Here is a 23,532-nt window from a genome sequence, read left to right as displayed (position 1 = left end):
TTTTCTTTGATATGAGTTACGTCTAAAGTTTGAGAAGGAATTTTAAATCACAATACTCATATTAAAGTATTAAAGTTTCTCTCAGAGAAGGTCCACCCGCAAACGTATACAAAGATAATGCTTTACCCTCAGTAGTTAGGAATCCCCTCGAGAAAAAAGTCAAAGCACAGTTGTGTAACTTTAAAAAAGTTGATAGCCTTTTCTGATAGCGAACGAATTGACATTATACCAAGTCACCAACTATAATTTGTTTCATTCGTTCTCTTCCTTCCCGCCGAACTTTCCATCTTTTGCCCAAAACTCCAACCTAAAGTGATATCTATGAATAAAGAATGTCAAACTAAAACTTTAAAGTTCTAAAATGTCAAGCTGGTAATTTTTTTTTTAATCATCTATTCATTTCCAAAACTATTGTCTTGGGGCATATACAGCCAACAAATCAAGCAAGCGGTGCTGCAAACCGGTAAATGAAGCTCTTCTCACTAATTTTTGGGATGTAGATGTTGCCATTTCTTATACACCTGTAATCCAATCCATGAAAGAAATGAATGACTCGAGGTTGGCAGTGCGTCGAAGAATATATTTGAGGGGCCAAAAAGGAGAAAGTTGATCCTGAGAAGTGCAAACAGCCAAGATCACTTTGCTCCAAAATGCGTACATCACAACGTGAATCTTAGACATGAAAAAAAAAGTATGAAGTTCTTTGCCACCATATGAAACCGATGCAAACAAATGATCAATCAGCAAGAGGAGGCAGTGCTGAATCATTGCAAAGGACAAGAAAACTTTTCATCTTACTCTTATCCAGAATCATACTTTCCGCCCTTTGATTATCCATAGCATATTCAATGTATTATACCGAGCAATTTGTATGCTCCATGCAGTCGTAATCAGCCACAGCATCAGTATTCAAAAGCAGGAAGGAAAATTGACAATGCTTAGTTTTAAATAACCTCTGTTGGATGCCGAAAACTTTGTTTCGATGACTGCTGGAATGAGACGTAAGTCATGACCGCCTTGTTCACATCAGAGATTGCTTTGAAAAAAATTAGACGAGTTTTCACCTATTCAAGAATATTACAATCAGCCATAGAAAATGACAAAACATTAAAACTGGAATACCAACACCTATTGCAGTTTGCATAGCAAGAATTTCTATAATTATTACTATCTCGGAAAAGTACAAAAATACCTGTTTAGCTTCCTATTATGAAATTGAAAATTAAAATTTAGATCTGAAAGACATAATTAATTGATCTTTTCATATATATAAATTTGTGAGACAAGATTTTTGTTTTACTAATTTTATTCAGAGTTCAGTTCAGACAATGCTTTTCTTGCTAGGCTATGTAAGAAGCGTATGAGGGGCTTCTTTGCTTTGTTCAACTTAGCATCGTGTTCTGCATCACTATCATCAACCAGGCTGCCTTCTTCAACTGATTGTACTCTCCTGACAAGTTTCCGCAATTCCTGCCAATAAAATAGTTAAAACAAATAAAACCACGTCAGCAGTCATTTAAAATTATAAGGATGACGAAAAAGTTCCATCTCTTGCATGTACAAAGGTGGACAGTCGAATCTACTGTAAATCAAATGTATGAAGGAAAAAAATTCAATGACAGTCACATAGAAATAAAAGGAGAACCTAGAGAAAAAAAACTTAAAAGCTTTCACTGTAAAGATCAGATTTAGCTAATTCAGGCAATATTGATTTCTCTCTATTTGAGACCTTGTGATGTTCTTGATGTTCCATTCTGAAATCCTACCAAAAATAAGGTCACACAATATGAAAAGATAAGTGCACAACCCTTTTAAAGTTAATTATTTTCTTTTCAAAGATATGTTTGAATGCAAGTATACACTCTTCACTAGGATATGAGAGAAGATCTAGACAGTAATAGGCACAGGGTGGAGGGAAGTGAGCAATCACTGGCGGCAATGGTGATCATGAACTTTGGGGAGGTCGATGATAGCGTCGATGTTGACAGAGACAATGGAGATTGTGGCATCGGATTGGAGAGGTACCGATCGTGGGGATGAGGGGAGGAGTCCACTTGGACGTGGCTGTTGTGTATAGGGTCGGTGAAAGCTGTGGGTAAGGAGACAGGTGGGGTTATTGGTGAAGAAGGTTGCGGCTAGCTTTAGAGATCGGTAAACGAGAAGAAAGGGCCGGCCACATGAGGGTGAGGGTGGGGTGAGGGTGTGGGTGTGTGTTGGTGCTGGTGAGGTTCTATTAGGTCAGGTTGGGTTTTACGGTTTAAATCAAGGATCCAAGTTATGGTCAATCCCGATTTAAATCGGCCAAAATGGATAGGGTTGGGATCAACCATATCGGTCGATCCTGCTCGATACGAGTCTGATCTATTGATACGGGTCGGTAGACCTTATTATTTGACCTTTGAGGAAATAAGTAATGCGGACATTACTGATAGGACTCAATGGCGTGTGTACCAGCGCAGGAGGTGCCGACAGTTGATGATCGGGGCCCCCCTATAGAGATTTGGTTATGATTTTTATTTATTTAAGATGTCTTTTGTTTATTTCTTACTCAAGGTGTCTTTTGCTTAATTCCATTGTGGGTTTATATATAGACCGGTTGTATTCTCTTTTAAGGCTAATGAAAAATTATTTGACTTTGCTCTCTTGAGAACCATAGTGTGAAACCATTTTTAAGGTGGAGATGTGAAACCGTATTCCTTTCTTCATTAGTTTCCTCCTCCATCTCTCTCTCTCTCCACACGTTTTGCATTATTTTGGTATCAGAGCGAAGGATTCGAATTTATTGATGTCCCTTCTCCCAGATTCTACGCCGCCCCATAATTTGTTCTTTGCATGACCAATGGCTCCACGAACACCAGAACGCCAAGAAATCCGATGCACGACGAGCGAGGAGATTACTGTCGACGTGGAACAAAAGGAACCCATTGTCGTAGCATAATCACCACGTAAGATTCCTAAAGTTAATTGCTCTTGCATCATTCAATGATCTACTACTTATATCCATTTTTATTTTCGTCATAGATTGAAAAAGAAAAAAGAATTTTGAATATTTTTTTTGAAATTTCAAAATTTCAAATTTTTAGCTCTTACCTTTCTAGTATAATGCTAACAAATCCCCTCTTTTCATAAACTTTCTATCAAACTTCCTTTTTCTCCTCAACATCCCAACAAATCCTTTCTTTCCTAAACTTCTATAAAACTGCCACTTCTTTTCTCCCTCCATTATTCCAAATCCAAGTCAACCTCAGCCCAAACCCATTAGTCAACCAACCCAAACTCACTCAGACCCATTAACCCAAATACTTCAAATCTAACCCAACTCCATTAAACCAATTAGGCTTAAAAAACCCATTAGTCATAAACCCAAAACCCATTAATCTAATCCCTCAACCCGTTAATCATCTTCATCCCTAACCTTCCCTTACCTCACACTGAGCCCTCTGAAGCACGGACACCTCTCCCAGGGTAGAGTTTCCCAAAAAAAGAAAAAAAGAAAAAAGAAAATCAAACACTGTTGTTGGGACACGGGCGGTATTTTAGATATTGTTTAACGGGTCGGGTCGAGTTTGATCAAATGTTATTAACCCGCATCCAAACCCCATAATAAAACCTTACCTTCACTATTGAGCGACGAAATCGTTCGATTCGATCGAAGCCCTAAAACCTCGAGCAAGCTGCCGAGCGACGATCCGAGGCGCGACGGGCTGCTGAGCGAGTGCGACGGCCGATGGAGTGAGTGCGGCGAGCTAAGCACGATGAGGACGCAGGTTCTTCTCTCTCCCTATCTCTGTCTCTGTCTCTCTCTCTCCATCTCTTCCTCCCTCCCTCCATGCCCTCCCTGTCTTTGTCTCTCTCTCCCTGTATCTTCCTCCCTCCCTCTCTCTCTCTTTCACATTCTGTCTCTTCCTCCCTCTCTCCTTTTCTCTCATTCTCTCTCTCTCTCCTCTCTCTCTCTCTCTCTCTCTCTCTCTCTCGGTGTTTCACTCTCTCTGTCTCTCCCTCCCTGCCCTCCCTGTCTCTGTCTCTCTCCCTATATCTTCCTCCCTCCCTCCCTCTCTCATTCTCTATCTCTTCTCTCTCTCTCTCTCTCGCCGTCTTACTCTCTCTCTGTCTCTTCCTCCTTCTCTCCCAATCTGTCATTCTCTCTCTCTCTCGCTGTCTCACTCTCACGCTGTCTCTCTCTCTCTGTCTCTTCCTTCCTCCCTCCCTCCCTCTCTCATTATCTCTCTCTGTCTCTATCTCTTCCTCCCTTTCTTTCTCTCATTCTCTCTCTGTCTCACTGCCTCTCTCTCTCTCTCTCTCATTCTCTCTCGCTATCTCTGTTATTAAATTATTAAATTATATTAAAGTTTCTTTAATCTCTGTTCGTTAAATTGTTAATCTACTAATACATATCTCTTTACTAATGTAGTTTTATTGCGGTTGAAGAAAAATGAATACTGAAAATAATCCTGATTCTAGTCAAAATACTGCATCTTCTATGGATGATAATGCTCCCTTGTAGAGATATATTACTAAGATGGAGAAATTGGGAGAAGGTGAAGGAAATCATAATTTTAGATGCAATTATTGTCAACAAGTCTACAAGGGATCATATTATAGAGTAAAGGCTCATTTGCTGAAAATTAGTGGGCATGGAATTAGAGGTTGTCCAAAAGTGAGTAGTGAACATGTTATGGAAATGAAAAGGGTTGTTGATATTGCCGAGTTGAAAATTAAAAATTCGATGCCTAAACAAATTCCTTTGCCAAAATTTGGACAAGCGGCATCTTCTAGTAGCTCAGTTGGAGGTGTAGGTTTCGAGATGGGAGGGACATCAAGAAAAAAAAGAGCAACAGGAATGACACCTATTGAGAAGTCATTTAATTCTGGTGCTCACAATCAATTATATTGTGAGATTGCAAGAATGTTTTATTCAGCTGGGTTGCCTTTTCATCTGGCAAGAAACCCTTACTATGTTAGAGCCTTTCAATTTACAGCAAATAATAATATTTCTAGATCTGTGCCCCCTGGCTACAATATGTTGAGAACTACACTACTTCAATAAGAGAGAGCAAATATTGAAATGTTGCTAAACCCTATTAGAAGCACATGGGAAGAGAAAGGGCTGAGTATTGTATGTGATGGTTGGACTGATACACAGAGGAGACCGCTTATAAATTTTTTAGCGGTGACTGAGAGTGGGCCTATGTTTTTGAGAGCTGTGAATTGTGAAGGAGAATATAAAGACAAATTTTTTATCTCTAATTTGATCATTAAAATCAGTGAAGAGATTAGACCTCATAATGTAGTCCAAGTGGTTACAGATAATGCACCTGTTTGTAAGACAGCAGGGATGCATCTTGAAGCAAGGTTTTCTCCCATTTTTTTGGACTCCATGTGTAGTTCACACTCTCAACCTAGCTTTGAAGAACATATGTGCAGCAAAAAACACTGAGGCAAATGAGATTGTGTTTGATGAGTGTAGCTGGATTTCAATAATTGCAGGGGATGTAATGTGCATAAAAATTTTCATTATGCAGCATTCAATGAGGTTGGCTATTTTTAATAAATTTGTCAACTTAAAATTGCTTGCTATTGTGAAGACTCGCTTTGCTTCGGTGATTATAATGTTGAAAAAATTTAGAAAGATCAAGAAGGGTCTTCAATCAATGGTAATCAGTGATAAATGGAGTTCTTATAGGGAAGATGATATTGGCAAAGCACAATTTGTCAAAGATAAAGTCCTTGATGACATTTGGTGAGATAAAATTGAATATATATACTTGTTTTCACAAAGCCTATATACAGTATGCTACGGGTTGTAGACACAGATAAACCATGCTTATATTTGATATATGAAATGTGGGATATAATGATTGAAAAGGTGAAGACAATCATATTTATGCATGAAAACAAGAAAGAAGGCGAGGAATCTATTTTTTATTCAGTGGTGCACAAGATCCTAGTAGATAGATAGGATAAAAGCAATACACCATTACATTGCTTAGCACATTCTTTGAATCCAAGATTAATTTAATTTCTATAGTCCTCTTTCTTATGATTAAAAATTTTATTGTTCTTTCATTGCTATTGTTTACTAATTATATGATTATGTTAATAGGTATTATAGCTCATCATGGATTCAAGAGGATCCAAATCGTATACCACCGCATAAGGATTTGGAAATTTCTAATATGAGAAACAAATGCTTAAAAAGGTTATTTCCAAATGCAGAAAAATGGCATACCAATAGTATACTAGTTTCTTCACATCAACCAAAAGTTTTGCCGAGTATGATTCAATAGCAGATAGAAATGAGTTTGATCCAAACATGTGGTGGGTTGCTCATGGTGCTTTTGCTCCTATTCTTCAGAATTTAGCACTTAAGTTATTTGGGCAACCTTGCTCTTCTTCAGGTTGTGAGAGGAACTGGAGCACTTATTCTTTCATCCATTCATTGAAAAGGAACAAAATAACTCCACAAATATCTGAAGATTTAATATATGTGCATACTAATCTTCGCCTTCTATCAAGGAGGTCTCCAGATTATTTGAGAGAGGAGACCAAGATGTGGGATGTTGGAGGAGATTCTTATGATTCATTTAATGGTGCATGAATGTTGGAGTTTGCTGATTTCTCAATTGATGAACCGAATTTGGAGACTATAATGTTTGTTGATGAAGGCAATGAGGCAGTTGAAGATGAATGATCTACCTTATGTTGCTATTTTGTAATGATTGTTAGTTTTTAAACTTTTGTGGAACTCAGTTACTTAGACAGTAGGACATGTTTTACACTTTTTGGCTTGTAATAATAATATGATATCTTTTTAGAATTTTGTATGCTTTTGATTGTTTTTCAATTTTGTTATTATCTTTAAATTAGTTCTTACAGCTTGATGTGTACTTCTTAGTTCTTTGAATGATACTTCTTAGTTCTTATAGCTTGATGTATGTATTTAACACTATTAGATTGCAAATTTTTACTTTAGATGTATCAATTTTTTATTTTATTTATTTATTTATTTCGCCGTGTCCTATGCCGTGTTCGTGTCCTATATTTTCAAAATTTGCCGTGTCGCCATGTTCGTATCGTGTCGTGTCCATGTCCCGTGTCCGTGTCCGTGCTTCATTGACTGAGCCCTAGCCCAACTCCCCACCACCACCGCCTCGGTGCCACTTCGACACCAGCATGCCACCCGACATTGCCTCGACGCCGACGCTCCACCCAACACCAGCGTCCACCCGACGCCACCTCGACGCCGACGCTCTACCTGATGCCACGTCAATGCCATTGCACCACCGCCAACACAGTCACCCAACCTTGATACCCAACTGCCTTCTTCAAGCCGCTCAACTATCACCTACTTGTAGGCGTCGACACCATCCACTCTAGCGGTCGCCGTTGACGACGCCGACATCGCGCTATTTCGTGGCTGCCACCATCGGGATCTTCATCGACGTCGTGCCGCCATTGACACCGACGATCCCACCGCTGCCCGTGCTAGCTCCATCACAGCGGTTGATCCTCCCAGCCTCCTTATTGCCATTAACAACCCCCAAGCATTGTGCTGCTACCAATTGGCAAGTTAGCCATAATCAAAAACCAGAAAGAGGAGAAAAGAAGAAAGGTTGAGAACTCAAATTTTGTTTTCAGATTGGCAAGTATGCTTCTCCATAGTAATAGATATTTCCGGATTATTCTTTTCTAGTATCTTTAAACTTTTATCAGTTCCTGTTGTCCACATATAGTGAGGGAGAAATTACATAATTATCTTATATGCTTCAGTCCTGATATTAAGAGTTGAACTGTGCCGAATAGAATATTAACATTATGTTAATTTTGGGAAAAAAGTTTGCAGCATATCTTCAGGTCTACTTTGCATGATCCACTCCAATAGATTCATTCTTCATCCCGAATTTATTTCAATCCCAAAAGTACTCTACTATCCAACCGTTCGATCTCTAATTCATTCTTAATTTCGGAGATTCACGGCAACCTTAACTTTCTCTACGTGAGCCGAAAACTAGTTCCGACTTCGAATTTGGACTCGCAGTGATCGTGGTGTTAGGAAGGTGATCATTACAACGTACTTTAGCAAGCTCGGCTTATAGGTATACCATCAAATACGCATAGAACCCAAAGATGTACACAAGACGATTTTCGGACTCATGACGAGCACTATGAGTTCCACGTAATATCGTTTAGCCTCACCAATGCTTTAGTGACTTTTCAAGGGATGATGAACGACCTCTTTTGTCAGTTCTTGTGTCGATACGTGCTTGTCTTTCTTTATGATATTTTAGTATACAGTAAAGGATAGGAAGACCACTTGCGGTATGTATAGGAGGTGCTTGACATCTTACGGCATAACCAACACAAGGTCAAGATGAACAGTGTTTGTGGGGCGAGTGATAGGGCTATGAAATAATTCCTTCAAGATCTGGATTTATTGCAGGAAGCAGTCCGCGCAACTGAGGAAAAATATTCACCAAATATTCTCCTGTAGTCAAAAAATTACGAACCAAGTGGAATCGATCCGTAACTCCTTGATCTACGTTTTTCGTATTTACGCCTTTCGCAGATTCGAACTGCAACTAGGACGAAAACACGATATATTGCGGATGATGGTGGTAGTAACGGGTGGTAGGACGAAAACACGATATACAATTATTAACCCTAATTCTAGAAGATTCGCGTTCGAACGCGAGTGGAGTGCGTTTGAACGCGCTTACGAACGCCTGCATCAGGTTCGCAAATACAAAGAGTGCAAAATGTGTATTCGAACGCTGCGGTCGAACATGGTTGCGAAAGCCTGCATCACGTTCGCACATACAGAGAACACAAAATGTGTATTCGAACGTGATTGGGCGCGTTCGAACGTAGTCGGCGAAAATTTACGATTTTAGGGTTAATAATTGTCATTTTTGAATTGTTTGGTTAGTCTCTAAAGGTGTGGATGGCAACCATGGAATCATTATTGAATAAATTGAGTTTTGCCCTTGTCTTCATCTCTAATTTAGTACCATATCATCGTCGGCGCCTAGCAAGTACACGAACTGGCTCTATAATCTTTGTCTCCTCCAATGCCTCCGGTAGAACTAATCCAACGACCTCATAATCTACAACCGCTCCCTCAGCAATGAAACATAAAAGACAGGATGCACTCTCGACCCTTCCGGCAGCTCCAAACGATACGCAGCCAGACCAATACGCTCAATCAGGTTGTTCATTTTCTACTTTTCTTCTTAATTTTCTCCCCCTCAATCTCATATTTTAATAATAAAAAACTAACTTTTCTAATCTATGAAATAAAGAGAAAGTAGTCCAATTTCTTTCACACTGTGATGAAAATACAATTTGACTTAAAATCTTCTTTACTATTGATGTCAAATTTGGTGCCTATAAACCACAATTTAGTTTGAGTGTTATACGCTATAGCTGCAGCAATTTTAACAGTACTAAATTGCCCAGCTCTCAATATATTTCTCTCCATCTAAAATCAAAAATATATTATTATATTATTGCATACTAATTATATTGAAAGTTAAAACTTGAAACAAATAATAATAAAATTATTTAATTGAATCATAACTTACTTCTTTATCGCAAAGGATTTGTTTATGAATATCGGGCTCAAGCTTACTAATTACCTTATTAACTCCCAACAAGACTTCAATATCATTATTGACATTTGTAGAGAATTAAAATCTTAAATTAAGAAAATATCCTGTAAAAATTTAAAATTTGTAAGTATTCAAACTTTTAAATATTCATAAATAAAACTAAATTAGTAAATTAAAATTTAAAACTTAAAAGCATGCCTACTAGCAATTTGTATATTTTCATGTAGTTGAATGTTCCATCTAAAATCAATCATCTTCCACCACTTTCTATAACTTTGGCCCGCATTGTTTTTAACTGATTCTTTTGCTATGTCTATTGCCTCATATAAGAAACTTATCTTAAACTTATCATCACTGTCTATAAGTCATAATACCTTAACAAGAGGCTCAAATACTGCGGTGGCAATTGTAATACCATCTCAAAATATATTTTTAAGAGCTATATTTTTTAAAGTTTTACCTAAAGATTTATTTTTAGGTTTTATATTCTTAATTTTTATAGACCACTTCTGTGATATAAAAATCTACAAAATATCATCCTTGTAGCGCATGATACTCTCTAGGGCTAAAAAATGAGTGGTAAATCTAGTGACGCCGGGTCTAATGATCTCCCTACCACCAGTCATTTGTCTAAGTAAATTAAGAACCCAATCATAATTATATATAAAATTTATCAACCTCTGACCTTCATATATGACCATGTCAATTTTAGACTCTTTTACAATATCCTCTAACATTGAATTAATATAATGTGCAACACATGGCATCCAATATAAATAAGATATTTTTATCATAAGTAAATTTTCAGTAGCTTTATAATTAGACATTATTATTAACCACTTGGACTACTCTTTTTTCACCAATTTCTTGTCCTCATGCCCGTGTACACTAAGAAATTAATTATATTTCTTCTGTTTTGTGTACTCCACCCATCACACATCAATATACAACCAAATTCATTTCAATACCATTTAAATGTTTAAATGTAAATACGAAACTCATCTTCCTCTGAGTCAAGATATTTAATGGCAATATCATTTAAACTAGGAGGCTGAACACCATACCCTACTGATTGTATAGCATCCACCATAATATGATAATAAAGACTATCAACTACATTGAAAGAAATATGGTTATAGAAAAAATATTTAGAGATAACCTTATTAATGTGTTTCTTTGCATTTTTAATTCCTTTGAGAGCTATCTTGATGAAAGTCTATGTACGACATCTTTTTTTCTAAAAATGTGTATCCATTGGTCCAATATTTTCAAAGTCTATTGTAACACCAGGAGTCTTAAGAGTAGCATTATTGCCCCTATATTCTTTCCCCCTATATATGAACTGATCTAGATCTTTAAAAGTTACCACCAGTGTTTCTCCTCATCTCTTCATCCTCTCTATGCATATTTTTGCTCTTTCATTGCACTCCTTATCTCTCTCCTCATCATCCTCCCCACTCTGCTCACTGCTATCATCATCAACGTGTACAGAATTATGCATCAATTCTTTACAAATCATTGACTCGTTGTTGTGTAGATTGTTTATCCTTCTTTTTGCTAATTAGATAAGCCAACATCTGTTTTCTAACTTCCAAGGACACCTGAGTGCAAGCTACTACATTTCCTTGCCTTCTAGCTAAATTTTCTTTTAAACGGCTAACACAACCACTCTTTTTTTTTCACACCAGTTGCATTTAACACGTCTTTTATCTCACCTAATAGTTCTGCAATGTTACCACCCAATGTCGGTATCATATGACTTCTCTATTAGAGCTAGTGATATTTTATGTTTTCATTGTAATTTTGTAACTTTTGTAACTAAAAAACATAAACAAAAATTAAAATAAAATATAAAATAATTTAAATTTACAAAATTAAAACCCTCAATTTTTTTCTATTTTTTTTTCTTTACTTCTTTCCAATTTCCACCCCTCTCTGCCTCTCTCAAGTTCTCAGCAGCAGCAGCAGTAGTAGTAGATGCGCAGCCGCACCTAAAAAAAAAAAGAGAAAGAGGAATTAGAACATGAAAAGAAAAACTCACCCAAGGTCGTTGGAGATCTACTTGGTTGCTGGTGAGAAAGAGAGAAAGAAAAGAGAAAAAAAGGGAGAACAAGAGGCAGGTGGGTGGGGGGGGGCACATCAATTATTGATATTCCCCGAGTCAGATCCGACTTGTTCCCACCCGTTTCAGTTGACATTGGACGAAACGGCCGATACCCCAACCGAAACCAGCCAACTGGCTGGTTTGGGCCAAGATTGGGATCAGCTAGTGCCGAAACTGGGAGCCTTGGTTTGCATGGCATGCCGCGATCATCAATCGAACCACGATCAAATTTTTGTGTGCATTTTGGTTTGAATTCTTTCAGCTACAAGGGATGAGACTCAACTTGAACCCCGAAACTGATGGCCAGACCGAAATGGTGAACTACGGACTCAAGCAATAGTTGCACTGCTTCATTATGGACGGTGGGTCAAATTTCTTTCGGTGGGCTGAATGGTCTTACAATACGACTCACCACTCCAGCACCGGCACGAGCCCATTTGAAGTGGTGTATGGTCGGTCGCAACCGACAAGTGCTTCGAGCATATGACCCGATTGTCGCGGTGAACGGAACCGAGGTCAATCCATATGACCCGATTGTCGCGGTGAACGGAACTGAGGTCAATCTAGAGTTGGCGAACCGAAACAAGACACTGAGGAAACTCAAGACCCATCTTACATCAGCCCAAAACCACATAAAACAAACCCTCGACAAAGGTCGTTGTGGGCCAATTGGTATTCGTTTGAGCCCAACCGTATCAATAGTTCACATTGAGGTCATTCCTGAACCAAAAGCTGGCCTACAAGTATTTTGGGTCTTTACGAGTTGAGCAGCGAGTCGACCCAGTTGCATACTGGTTGGCCTTACCCGCAAACGCTCGCATTCATTCGATGTTCTATTTGTCTGTTCTCAAGGCCCACATCGAACCAGACCAAGTGGCCAACCCGACCCTACTCGAGCTGATGGAGGAGAGCAACCCAACCAAGTCTATTCAAGTCTTGAGTCAATAAAGGAAGCACCAAGGAGCTCGGACCAAGATCTTGATCGAGTGGTTAGGTCAACTTGCAGATGACTCCACTTGGGAGCTTAAGTCGGACATACTAGACCGCTTCCCTAACTTTGCACTAGGTGACAGAAGCGTGGTGGAATAATATGATTTGAACTTAACCAAACCACCTCGAGCTAGACCCGCAATTATTGTAATTGCACTTTAGTCCCTATGTTTTAGTTATTTGCTTAAGTTGGAATTGGGTTGGTACGATAGGTTAGCAAAACTGGCTCGAGATCTGTAGCCACCTAAAAAGCTATGCGGTGCACACCGGATTGCATTATTATCGGAAAATTGTTCATCAACAAAGTAGAATTTTTCAGAGGTGGATGTTAAGCTGTCAATGGGAAAGGGGCATGTTCTGTCTTTCATCTTTCGTGTACAAATTCGTCCATTGTAACCCAGGAATTGCTTCTGTATTTGTTCACAGACAGAAAAAATGTACCGAATTTGTCCATGATTTATTAAAAACTAGATTTCTCATTTCTTTCCATCCATTCGTTCTCTGCTAGTAGAATTCCGCAAGTGTTACTACCATGCCAGTACTTTTAAAAGATATCTTGGTGCATAAGGCTCCTACTATTGCAGCATCTTGATAGGGGAAGATATCGCAAACTTACCTTTATTGTTAGAGAATATTTGCCTCTTATCATGAAAATTTGGGTGCAAGCGGTAAGTCTTACCATCACATAAAGTGACATTCTCTATTCCTCTAAACATATGGTACATCATGCTCATTCAAAGGATAGGGTAAAGAAAAATTCAACATTTTCTAATCATAATGCTAGAGTGAAAATTAAAGATTTGAATTACCTGGCGGTCAAACTCCACATTATGAATTGAATACACTTCATTTGTGATTGATGAATCTTTGCAAATAAGGCCACCAGACCATCTAGTTGCCATTTCCATGTACTCTTTGCTATCCTAGTACAAGCACCCATAAGTGCTATGTCAGTCACTGAATGCATATATATTAGTAAAAAGAGTAGCCTTTGTAATGTACCTCCTTATCATGTGTTGCTTCTTCTTCCCCGTCGTCATCATCAACAGACCATGAGTCTTCACCAGATAAAGCAAACAGCCTACTGTTGTCGCCATCTTTAGAAGCCTGAATTAAAGCATCCATCAATTCAGGTTCTGCTTTCCGTAGAAGTTGGCCTGACATGAAATTCATAGGTACTTTTGAAGTGGACAAATTAAAATTTATGAAGAAGAAATAAAGTTGCATTAGAGGACCATATAGCAACTTTTATGAAGAAGAAAGAAATAAAAAGAAATTGATGAGACAATCTAGTCAGAAAAAATCAAAAGGAGGTTTTAGTAGAATATTTCTTGGAAGAAAAACAGATGCAATACAAAATATGTCAATTTTGTATCTGCAAATCTTGCTCAATGTACAAGATTTAAGTTATTTAAGTCATGTCAAAACTTGCAGAATATCAACACTTAGCTCCAATCTTAATCTATAGAAAATGACTTTGCCATGTGTTCTAATATTGAAATTAATGAGAAGACTTCATTTTATAACACCTCTTGTAATAATGACACCGCAATTTAGATATTGAGAAATCTGAAGAAATGGATTTGAACAGTAACAGACTATAAAGTGTGCTTCTGATAGTTCAACAAAATTCATATATAGACAAGTAAGTGTTTCTATTCTTAATTTTTTATAGTCCATCATCACATCAGACAAATTTCACATAAAAAATATTCTAGGCCTATGATTTTATAAATTACAAGATTTTGGATCAAATCCCAAAAATAGTTAGCAATGAACAATATCCAATATGTTGAAAGACCAACAACTTAATGTTTTCACTGTCCAATGCTTTAGGTTTTGATTTGGTCTTCAACAAAAGAGAAGTTCCAATATACATTATATAAATATTTAAGAAAATTAAGACCTAAGCACAAACATGAAAACATATGGTCCTTTTATGCGGATACCAGAACTTTTGTTGGACAGGCAGATTCATATCTGTCACAACTTAAGCAGTTCATGGTTCTATGGATGCAAGAAATCTGTTGGCCAGCATCATTCACATTGAACATGACCTATACATGTCCGATAAACATTTTCTGAATGGATGAGATGACACAAGCTTTTTTGTTTTGTATACAAAAGATTTTCCATCTGGTAGATTTAACAATCAATATCTTTCCCAATCTTTTTCTGAGAAAAAGCAAAGGGATTTCAGTTTTCATTGCAGAAATTATGATCATAAGACTTGCGCTTCAAATTGTGCCAACATATTGGCAAACGTTATTCAATGTGGATAGAATAAAGCAATTTTAATAGTAAATAAATTATGCATATGTTGAAATGATATAAGTACAACTATATGTAAATTATACAAAACTCAAACCAAATATCAAATATAGAATAGAAAATTAGGATTCTGATTCTTCACTAAATACTATGATAATAGCAATATTAAACCTCTAAATATTCTATTAGATATTATTCTGTCATGATGTAAATTTATTTGGATGGTGATGATGATTTTGATTATGGGATAATTTTTTTGTTGCGATGAATTGATAAACAATAGCTAGTCCAATAATAGCCATATACTTTGAAGGTTGATCCAATAACCTTTCGATTACTTGTCACTCAATGTGGTGTATAACCTAACCAAAAGGTTCTACTGCATGTGGCAAGATACTCCTAATGATCAAAAGGTTCTACTTGCATCCATACACCTTGATGAAACAGCTCTCCAGTAGTTTCGAACAGCCGATGCATTACATGAGGTCGATATGGAGGAAGATTTCAGTCAAGAAATCTACTGATGTTTTAGCACTTCGGACTAAGAGGATTACCACGCATTGCTAACCAAAACCATCCAGAAAATGACAATTGATGCCTACAGGGATGAATTCGAATTCATCTCAGGATTGCAGCAAGATATACGGGCTGATGTAAAAGCGCTACATCCTATCAATTTGAAGCAATATAGGATGGTAGACTCGCGGCTCAACCATCACAAATCACAGCCCACCTAGCGGCGGTAAACTGAGCCACAACAGCCCCAATTAGACCAAGGGCACTGCTTAGTCCAATGATGTGAAGACTAGGACCATGGATCCTTGATCAGCCATAACCGATCCCGATCCGGACCTAATACCAGTCTGGTGACTAGTTTTGGTCTATGATACGATTCAGACTTTACCGATGTCGTCTCGAGCATGGATTCACTTTAGGAGTATCTTTGTTTCTTGTTTTAGTGTTTAATTTCCATAAAAATAAGTTTTCTATAATTCGCGTTCGAACGCGGGTGGAGTGAGTTCGAACGCGATTGTGAATGCGGTCGAGAACGTGGGTGAAGAGTGTGCATTGTGCGTTCGAACGCCCCGTTCGAACGCACTGTGAACGTCTGTATCGCGTTCGCAAATCCAGAGAAGTGGAAAACAGGCGCATTTGATCGCGCGTTCGAACGCCTGCATCGCATTTGCAATTTTAAAGAAGAGCGAACTCGGTGCGTTCGAACGCGGTCGGCGAAATTGTATTGTTTAGGGTTAATTTTAAGTTGTTGGTTAGCCTCTAAATGGATGTGGATGGCAACTAGAGATCATTATTGATTATTGAAGAATTGAGTTTTGTCTTGCCTCCTTCGTCTTCTTCGCTCTCGTTCTCTCAATCCCCGGCGACACCGCTTCTAACCTCCCTCGACCGGTCAATCACCCTAGGCGGCCCTCTCCTTCCCCTTCTTCCAATCTATCCAACACTTGCCCTAACCCTTCCATCAACTATAACCTTTCCATCACCACTTTTCATCGGTGCCACCCCACAAACGCTGGTCCACCTCCAACAACCATTATCCTAGGATCTCGTGCCTCCATCCATGGATCCTGATCAAACCCCCTTTGATGTTCGTCCACTAATCGGACAATATCTCGAGATCCCCATATTCAATTCGCCTAAAACTTAATTTGTTGGAAAGCTCTTTTCTGGGGCTACAAGATATCCAAATTTCACGTCGATCCGATGGAGGCATCTTTCAGGATCTTATTTCAAAGTTCAGTGCCAGATCCAGTCCAGATCAGAGAATTAGAAGAGATCGAACCTTAGCCCAACGGGAGATCGTATCAATCTAAGATCGACCGATCAGTCTCGACCTTATTGACTGAAATCAGTAATATTAGCTGAAACTAAATTTTTTCATATTCAGATCTAATTTAAAACGTATCTAACTTAGGAGATATTAGTAATTCATGTCATGAACTACCTTCTTTTTAAATTTTCAGTTTTTACCAAGGATTCTAGTTTCGGCCGATCCCGATCCTTTCGGCCTGGCGCTGCTAGGTGCTGCAGTAGGAGAGAGAGAGAGAGAGAGAGAGAGATTAAAAAAAAAGAGGGTGAGACAGAGAGAGAAAAATGAAGAGAGAGTGAGGGAGAGGGAAAGATTAAAAAAAAAAGAGTGAGAAAGAGAGAGAGAGAGAGAAAGATAGGAAAAAAAAGGTATGAGAGAGGATGAATATTTCAGACTAATAGTTAGAGGGATAGAAAAGAAGAGATGAAGGAAGAGAGATTTTTATTTTTTAGGCTTTATATGTAAGTAATTATTATTTCTTATTTTCTTATAATTTTTTCTAAATTTTTAGAAATTCCTCAACATTTTTAATAATATTTAGAATTTTATTTAATTAAAATAGTCTGATCCGATACAGGCGGCCGATACGGCCGATACGTATCGTTTTTCTGGACAGCCGATCTCGATCCCGATACCGATTTTTGGAACCTTAGTTTTTACCTTCTATCTCTCACACACTCTCCTACTCTCACACTTCACCGAATTCATTCAGTAGTCAATCAATCCAATGAGCCTCTCTAGCTAATTCATACTTTGGTGAACTCGAATGAATTTTTTTTCATTTCTCTTTTCTCTTTTTCTCACTCACTTTTTAACTCTTTTTTTTTACTACTATAAATCAACATTCTGAAGTAGTAATTTACTATTATAAAAATTTGTCAAATTTAAGATGCCTTCGTGATAGAGTGCGATGCATCAAGAACAGGCATTAGAGTGATACTAATGCAAGAGAGCATACCTATTGCCTAACTAAGCAAAGCCTTGTCGGAGCGTGCACAACAAATGTCGACTTATGAGTGTGAGATGATGGCGATTATTCATGCAATCACAAAGTGGCGACCTTACTTATTGTACTTTATTAAGCAGCAGATGCACACTCCAGCACAACAAAAGTGGGTGACCGAATTGCTACAATATGAATACAAGATCTCATACAAGAAGAAAAGCAAAAATAGGGCAGCCAATGCACTATTATTACACCTCGTTGTCGCCAAGCTCATGACCTTTCCCGCTCCAGTAGAGTCAAGTACTACTAACCCCGATATAGCTCGCTTTCTGTATGAGGTAGGAGCTAACTCGGCAAGCGACCCAGAGTTAGATGCAAATAGCGGGATATTGGTTAATTATGGGCGCATTTGGGTATCGACGGACTTGACACTTTGATCTTATTTGTCAAAGTACTTCTATAACACTTCCACAGTGGGTCACGAAGGCATTTTGAGGATATACAAGGAGATGTCTTGCAACTGTACCTGGCCAGAGATGAAAGCCGATGTAAAGAAGTACGTGAAGCAATGTCAAATCTACCAACATGTAAAAGTTGAAACGCTGAAGCCTATGGGACTGCTGTAACCGTTACCAAATCTAGAGTAAGTCTAGGAGGATATTTCTACGAATTTCCTTAAGGGACTATCAGAGTCCAAAGGCTATTCAATGATCTTCGTGGTGGTAGATCATCTAACCAAGAGTGCTCTTTTTCCAGCATTGAAGCACCCAATTTAGTCAAGACGGTCGCCAAGACTTTTGTTGGTGACATTGCCAAACTACATGGAATGCCAACGACTATTGTCTCAAATCACGACCACATTTTTATCAGCGACTTTTAGACATAGTACTTTAGATTGCAAGGTACTCAATTGAACATTAGTTCGGCCTATCATCCCCAAACGGACAGCCAAATCAATGTTGTCAATTGAAGTATTGAGCAATATCTTTGTTGTTTTGTTGGAGATCGACCAAAGACATGGATGACTTATTTGTCTTGGACGGAATGGTCTTATAACACCGCCTATCACAGCAGTACGGGTTAACTCTTCAAGGCAGTGTACGAGAGAGCTCCACTAGTGTTACAAACATATGATTGATTAATGGCGATGGATCGAACGGAGCTATATATTTGATTGATGGACCGAGATGACTTACTTACACAACTAAGAGCACACATAGCGGTAGCTCAAATATGACAAAGGCCATAGAGATGAGGAATTTATGGTGGGCTATTTAGTGTTTGTAAGAGCCAATCATACCGATGAACAACGTTGTGACCTCTTCAAAACTAGAAGTTGTCTTACAAATTTTTGGGCCTTTCTAAGTAGCAGAGCAAGTTGACCAATGGCATATCGGCTCGACTTACTAGAGGGAACTCGAGTGTATCCCGTTTTTCATGTTTCAGTTCTCAAGGCTAGAATCAGTCTTGATTTGACCGTGGAAACCAATATATCTAAGCCTTTGGAGAAAGATTGAGAGGTGGTCGAACCGATACAGGTATTAGCCAAATGAAGACAATGAAAGTGGTTGGGCTGATCCACCGATAGGTCATCTTGGAAGCTTGAGGAGGAGATATTGGATCATTTCCCTTATTTTACATTTTAAGGACAATGTGAGGTAAGTGTGGTTGACTAATATGATTCAGCACTTAGATAAATTACTTTCTTGCTTAAGGAGTGAGTTAGGGAGTGTTTTAAAAAAACTTCTAAAAAATAGGGTCTCGATCTGAGGCGTTCAAACGCTGTCGGCCCAATGGTCAAATGCTCTAACCCGACAACCAATCAAGATTTAAAGCATTTGAATGCCCATAGCTCGACATTTGAATGCTCAAGCCTGACAGCCAGTCAGAGTTGAAGGCGTTCAAATGCCACCCACATGGCATTCGAGAGCCCCAACCCGACAGTCAGCCAAGACTTAAGGCATTTGAGTGCCCCAGCCCGATAACCAGTCAAGGCTTAAGGCATTCGAATACCCGTGGAGGCCATTTGAGTGCCCGATGTAGGGTTTGTTTCGTATTCATATTCAGGACATATTTACTTTGTACTAGGTCTCTCTAGGGTCTTTAGGACATGTGGTTAACTTATAAGTATGTGTCTAATCAGCCTCTTTTCAATTATTACATATTTTGGATTAATCATATCTATTTAAACTCTCTCTATCTCTCTCATCTCTCAAACTCTCTTAACTCTCTTTCTCCCTCAATTATCTCAACTCTTCTTAGACCCCTTTTGTTTGGTTATTCCCCTCAATCATCGAAGCCAACCAACATCTCCCCCTTCGTCCTTTTCTATCAACAACACCGACAAGTATCCCACAAACTTCATTTGCAATTTGCCCTAGTTTACCACGTAACATTTACCCAGGGTTATCATCAATCAAAGCACTTTCTTTTCTTAAATCACCATCACCAACACATTCCTCTCGTTCTACTCATCAATTTATCCTACTCATAAGCACAATTGCACCACTAAAATCATATTTTATGCTCTGCCCTAATTCATCAACCCTAAACTCTAGATTTGATGTCGAGATGATTCAGACCCTAGAACGGTTCATGGCACAAAAGGAATCACAATACAGTTGGGGGGATTGCTACAAGGAATCAGACAAAAGATCATCTAGGGATTGAACTCACTCTCTCATAGAAGTAAAGATGCCATAGTGAGATATTGAATTATCTAGAGTGATCATGAGCACTTGATAGTCTATGGGTATTTTGCAGGTTCTTTCGATTAATTACACTACACTGCCAGACAAGGAGGTCAATTTTATCATCCCAGAAGACAGAGAAGTGCATGAAGTATTTGACTATTTTCTGTCAATCGAGAATGATTCTGTTTCAACGACAATCGCGAATGATCACTTTCACGCTTTCACTTGGGCATGTCTCTTACCAATAGAATCGTATAAAGAAGTTCTGAAACACAATATATATATATATATATATGAGATCTCAACCAATTGTACACCATAAGTTTGAATTGATCTTATTAGGCATGTAAATTATGAGAAAGTACTACACCAAAAGTTTGAATTGATCTTATAGGGATGTACATTACAAGAAAGTACGATGCATTTTAGTCTCAAAATTATCAGCTACTTTGGGAGTTAGAGTACTTATCAAGTATCCAAAATCCCTCTCTTATCAAATGTTTAACAATAATCTCTTAATTACAAAGAAAAGAAGAAGAGGAACGTTGCAAAAAAGCCAAAAAGCTTAACAACATAATAGCAATTTCAAGGACAACATACCGATATAATTAAACTGCCTTCTTCTTCCCTCTCGGACATCCGGACCAAGCTTCTGCAATTCAACAGCACATGCTAAGATGAACCAATTGAAAAGAACAAACCTTCCATAGTTCCAATACCGAAAAAAAAAAAAAAAAAACTCCTCACTACCTTGACAAGCATCAGAGCATCAAAGACCTCACGCTCGAGAGAAGCAACGCTACCAATCAAATCACCCACCTCGTCATTACAATGCTACCGATAAACTCCCAAAAACCAACATCCCAAACAAGTTCAATACCTGAGAACGCGTTTAATTAAAGGAGTGGAAAATTTGGCAAGATCCATTCCCCACTTTACAGCGCGGCGTGCCTCCCTCTTCAGCTCGTTCCGGCTCTTCTTCATTTGGGATTCTTCAAAGCGGGTCTCCTCCTCCTCCCCTGGATCGTCTTCTGCCATTGGAACGCCGAGAGGTCTCAAGCCTCGGGCATGGGTCCCGGTGCTTCGGGTGAAGCGGAAGGAGGAAAAGAAGAAGTGGTGAGGTTTAGCGGTGAAGAGGGAGGGAATGAACCACGGGCAAGGATAGCGCCTCAGTGGCAAAGCAGCCACTGCAGCTTGGGCCATGCTTCGTCTTTCGAAACCAAGGCCAGAATGAGGTGATCAGTGACCTTTATTATGGCTGAGATCAAGGCTAACCGGCCTGGATCTGGTCGAGCCTTCTCGGGCCCGACCCACCCAAGCCCAGCGCGAATCTGGCTGGTCTGACCAAACTCGGAAATGATAATGGGTGGCATGGACTAAATCTTTACCTATCCGGCTCACCACAAAAGCCTGACCCACTATGCATGTCCAAGCTCAATGTTTAAGGACATAATCCAGAGTTCTAGAGCTCATTATGCTAGTCAAAATTTATTGCCCCCATGCATAGCATCGTCCGTCCTATCATCCTTATGTAGTGCTAGTTCAACTTTAAGTTGATCTGACTCATAGGTATCCAGAGGACTTAGTCAAGCAATATAGTAAGTCAGTGTGAATAGGCCACCCTCAAGTGATAGAGGTGGATTTGCTACATAATCGTCAATGTTGAAGTTGGTTAGAGTTAGTGAATGTAACATTTAGAAAAAAAAAACAAATAAAAAAAATGAGAGGGTCACACATGCCTGGCACATACGAAATTGTTCTTCCATCTACCTTTAGGAGACAAAAGGAGCAAAATCTTTTTTTTTCAACGATTCCGTCGCGGAAAGAATCTGTAAACCTTAACAACTCTTTCCCTATATAAATTGAGGCTTATTTTCCTCCAAGGGGGTCATCTCCTACTTCCTCTTCTTGATCTTTTGTTTCTACATCCTTACCTCATCGATATCATCATCAAAGTGCCAATCTTCTTCACCGATGAAGTGCACCGATGCCGCGCGCCTCTCGAGTTCCACCACTGCCAGCCTCGGGTTGTGTATCGGAGGTGGGGGATGTTGTGTAGGAATAGGTAAAAGCGGCAAATTGATATTAACATGTTGTACCTAGACTTATGGTGCGTCAGTTCATTGTCGTTCCATCGTTGGTCCTTTTTACGGCACCGATCTTCATTGAGGAGATGACGAAGTCGATCGATTCATGATATATTTTTTCAAGGCATTATGATCATTCTATATTATGTCCACTCGATGCAGTAATATTTAGAACATGCCCCTAAGTTCATCTGTCAAATCCATGTTCACACCCATGGACGTCGATTGACTCTGTCCTACCATGGCCATACTAAGGGAATCGGCCTCTCAATTAGGGTTTTCGTGGGTCGAGTCTTTCATTGTCGGTGTACCCTCTATTGATCTCCTTGATGATACCATCTTCCTTGACTCCATCATTAATGGAGGTCTGAGGTTCTCTTAGCTCTAATACCACTGATAGATACGAAATGTCCTCTTCAATATCTGGATCGGTTGTAGGAAAGCAGTCCGCACAACTGAGAAAAAATATTCACCAGATATTCTTCCATAGTCAGAAAATTATGAAACCAAAGGTCATCAATTTTTAACTTCCTGATCTATGTTTTTAGTATTTCTGCCCTTCAAAAATTCGGACTGAAATTGGGACGAAAATATGCAAGAGTGAGGGTGATGGTGGTGGTGACGGGTGGAGGTGATGATATGATTATGGATGATAGTGGAGATGAGGGTGGGTAAGATGGAGTTTAAGGGATAAGGATGAAAGGGAAGAAGTGGTCGAGATCCCAAGGAGGAGGGATGACTCAATAGACGAGGGAGGTTAGAAGAACACCGACGTCGAGATGGCGCACGGCTAGGGCTTGAAGGAAGGGGAAGGGAGATTAGGATAGAGAGGATAGAAGGGAGATAGAAATCAATATTCATTCATCATAATGATTTTGGTTGCCATCCACAACTTAAGAGGCTAACCAAACAAGACAAAATGACAATTATTAACTCTAAAAATAGTGGACTCTCGCCGATCGCGTTCGAATGGAATCGACCGCGTTCGAATGCACAAAATATGTTATC

The 23,532-nt window shown here is 38.9% G+C and overlaps 1 protein-coding gene across 6 annotated transcripts; it reads right to left on the bottom strand.

Moving 5' to 3' along the window:
• Window positions 1-1,236: 1,236 nt before the first annotated feature.
• Window positions 1,237-21,652, bottom strand: LOC140784973 (uncharacterized). 6 transcript variants are annotated; one of them, XM_073132633.1, is made up of 7 exons: window positions 21,318-21,652; window positions 21,188-21,236; window positions 21,038-21,089; window positions 13,705-13,880; window positions 13,512-13,625; window positions 11,521-11,599; window positions 1,237-1,470 (listed from the first exon to the last, which is right to left on the bottom strand). In XM_073132633.1, the coding sequence occupies exons 1-6, from the start codon at window positions 21,638-21,640 to the stop codon at window positions 11,561-11,563; spliced, it is 753 nt and encodes a 250-aa protein (XP_072988734.1). In that variant the 5' UTR covers window positions 21,641-21,652; the 3' UTR covers window positions 1,237-1,470; window positions 11,521-11,560. The 6 variants fall into 6 exon arrangements, with proteins under 6 accessions (XP_072988734.1, XP_072988730.1, XP_072988735.1 ...); XM_073132629.1 differs by lacking the exon at window positions 11,521-11,599 and adding an exon at window positions 5,316-5,399; XM_073132634.1 differs by having other exon boundaries at window positions 13,705-13,859.
• Window positions 21,653-23,532: the final 1,880 nt, after the last annotated feature.

The sequence above is a fragment of the Typha latifolia genome, chromosome 3 (genome assembly GCF_019914945.1).
Source record: "Typha latifolia isolate L0001 chromosome 3, TyphaL0001v2, whole genome shotgun sequence".
Classification (NCBI taxonomy): domain Eukaryota; kingdom Viridiplantae; phylum Streptophyta; class Magnoliopsida; order Poales; family Typhaceae; genus Typha; species Typha latifolia.
This window is presented reverse-complemented; position numbering and strand designations above follow the sequence as displayed.